We start from the raw sequence: 2,500 nt of genomic DNA on the forward strand, positions 1-2,500 counted from the left end.
GAGCGCCACCTGGTACTCCTTCCACGACTCCCAAGTGTTCTCGGTTATTGTTGCCATGCCATTGAAGACTGTCTCCCACTCGTCCGCCAGGGTGTACGACAGCCCCACAAACGTCGTGTTTTCATTGTCCCCCAGTCCCGCACCCAGCAGAGAAGCGCTCCCGTTCGGAACCTCATCGATCGTCACCGTCGCCACAAGCGTGAATGCGTAATTCACAAAGCTGTGCGCATAGTGATGCTTCCACATGTTCACCGGCCACATGGCGTATGATTCGGACCCCGTGAACTTAAAGCCATTTTCGACCTTCTTTGCATTCGTCACAGTTGCACCCACGCAACGGTACGCGTCGTTCCAAGTCCCATCACCCGATGCATCCGACAAGAATCCAACCAGGCCGGCCGTGGGCACAGACGAGTTCGAGAGGAAGGAGTCCAGTTTTGCCCAAGTCTTCAAGACAGACTTAATCTTCTTCAGCGTACCCGTTAGGGAAGAAAAAGCTAGGCCTGTGATCGTTGTACTGACCCTCTCTTGTAAAAGGTGCAACGCATTGTTAGAGTGCAGCAGGGTGTTGTTAGACGTCCACTTATCTGCAGTGTCCATGGAAATGGGCCCGAGGTGAAACGTGCGATTGTTGTCAGCAACCCAAAGGTAGAGCGCGGTGGCTTGCAATGTGTCCCCAGGGGGAATCCCTTTCTGAGTGTACAGCATGACCTTCTTTCCAGCAATGGTCGCAGTGGTGAGGGACCCCACTCTCTCAGCTGTTCGCGAAGAGTCCGGTAACAACATGGGCTGCACGCGTGTGAGTGTCCTGACAGCCTCCGTCCACGTTGCCCCCATATCCATCGACTCGAACACCTTGGAGTGAAAATCGCAGCTAGCAACCATGACAAGCTGCCCCTGCTCCCACTCGACGATGAGGGGGTCATTGCACCCCGCGGGGAGCATCCCCTGTGGAAGCACCCAATTTTTGCCGTCGTCCTTCGAATAAATGATCGTGGAGACAACGTCTTTTTCCCCTGTCCTCCTCGCCGTCACAGGAAACACAAGCGTACCATCCTCCATCACAACGCCTGAGCCACCAGCACTAACAAATTCTTCCAGGCCTCGCTGTTTAGCAGATGGTTCGATCTGTGGCAAAAGCGAGGTGGGTTCGCCCCATTGGATGACTTTGCCGTGCGTGGCCTCACCCACGAGCAAATCAAGACCCCGTGAGACTTCAATCCACTTCTTCGATGAAGGATCATACTTCTGATAATAGTTTCCCACAAGTAGAAAGACCTTCTTGCCCTTCGCAATTGTTGTGGGTCGGCGCGCGTATCTCACACGGTCGTTATACTCCTCTTGAACGGCCGTGTGAAAAATTTTGTACGTATTCCATTTGTTTACTCGGACCTCATCGACAAAAGACGACCAGCTCTCCGCAGGGTTTATGTACCCCGCCAGAACATCAACATAAATGGGCCAAGTTTCATCGTTATCAAGGCGTAGAGGCCCGGTGTAGCTCTTGGCAAAAGCAACCAACACTCCACCAGCACTGGCAAGAGAAGGGAAGACAAAATAATTCCTTGTATAATTTTCACCTTGTGTTTCCACGATCGTTCGATGCGGCACAAAAAGATCGACAGTCCTTGCCGGCTGCACGTCTTTTGGCGTACTTCTCTCCTCGGCGCGCGCAGCCGTACTCCCAAAGCATATCAACAGCACTGAAAGAAGAAGCACTGAAAAATAAAACAGGTGCCGGGACATCTTGAACACGTGCCGCTGCTCACTCATTCTCTTCCTTCCCTCCTTGTGGTGGAACCGCTCAGGCCTCGACGACTGTGTCTATGCGTGTGTGTGTGGGCGCTGACTGCAGAGCCTTTCAATGTGCAGAGCAGCGAGTAGCGTTTGTTCTCTTTCCTTCATGTGTTTGTGGAAGAGAGAAAAGTGAGAAGAAGCCAAACATATATGCATATATAATAATAAAATAAAACGCTGAGCACCGCCCGCGCCAACAGTTGGGCACCCCGCAAAGAAATGCGACAATCCAAAACTGAGGCAGCACCGACAAACGCACGGGCCACACGATCACACACTCGCCGCCGCCCACAAGAAACACCCACACGCACCCGCACGGAGAGTCCGCAGTGTGGGACGCCTCCCACAGAAATTAAACAACAAAACAAATTCATAAGCACCTCGTTTACCGTCTCCCCCGCCCAGCCCCTTCAAACCCCGCCAGCGGCAACACGCAGTGCGCAATGCCGGCGGGACCTCCCATCACGGCCCCCACAAAATCCCCAACGCCGCCACTTCCCTCAGCACACCGCAGCAGGAGTGGGGCGTAGCGTAAAAAAAATAATATTGAAAAAAACAATAAAAACAATACAAAATAAACCAACGCATGCATCACCGTTTCCTGCTGCTTCGTTCGGCCCAAGAGCGAGGGCACGCCAGCGCAGCCGTAGTATCAGACTGTCCGGTCAGTGCGTGCAGCCCGAACAAGACGGAACAGGCGCAT

At 53.2% G+C, this 2,500-nt stretch overlaps 2 protein-coding genes across 2 annotated transcripts in view; both read right to left on the minus strand.

Moving 5' to 3' along the window:
- Nucleotides 1-1,773, minus strand: TraAM80_10017 (group II trans-sialidase superfamily; the record flags this gene model as incomplete). Its single annotated transcript, XM_029386669.1, has 1 exon — nt 1-1,773. A coding segment is annotated over one exon (1,773 nt), but the record flags the coding sequence as incomplete, so codon positions are not given.
- A 615-nt stretch (nt 1,774-2,388) lies between these two features.
- The window catches only part of TraAM80_10018 (uncharacterized protein), a gene marked incomplete at both ends in the record, with an annotated part of 504 nt that continues 392 nt past the window's right edge, over nt 2,389-2,500 (minus strand). The window contains one exon of the mRNA XM_029386670.1: nt 2,389-2,500. This exon is cut by the window's right edge and continues 392 nt beyond it. Within this exon, the coding sequence (XP_029233485.1) occupies nt 2,389-2,500 (112 nt within the window).

Source organism: Trypanosoma rangeli (genome assembly GCF_003719475.1).
Source record: "Trypanosoma rangeli strain AM80 chromosome Unknown Tra_15.4_contig_00758, whole genome shotgun sequence".
Taxonomy (NCBI): Eukaryota; Euglenozoa; class Kinetoplastea; order Trypanosomatida; family Trypanosomatidae; genus Trypanosoma; species Trypanosoma rangeli.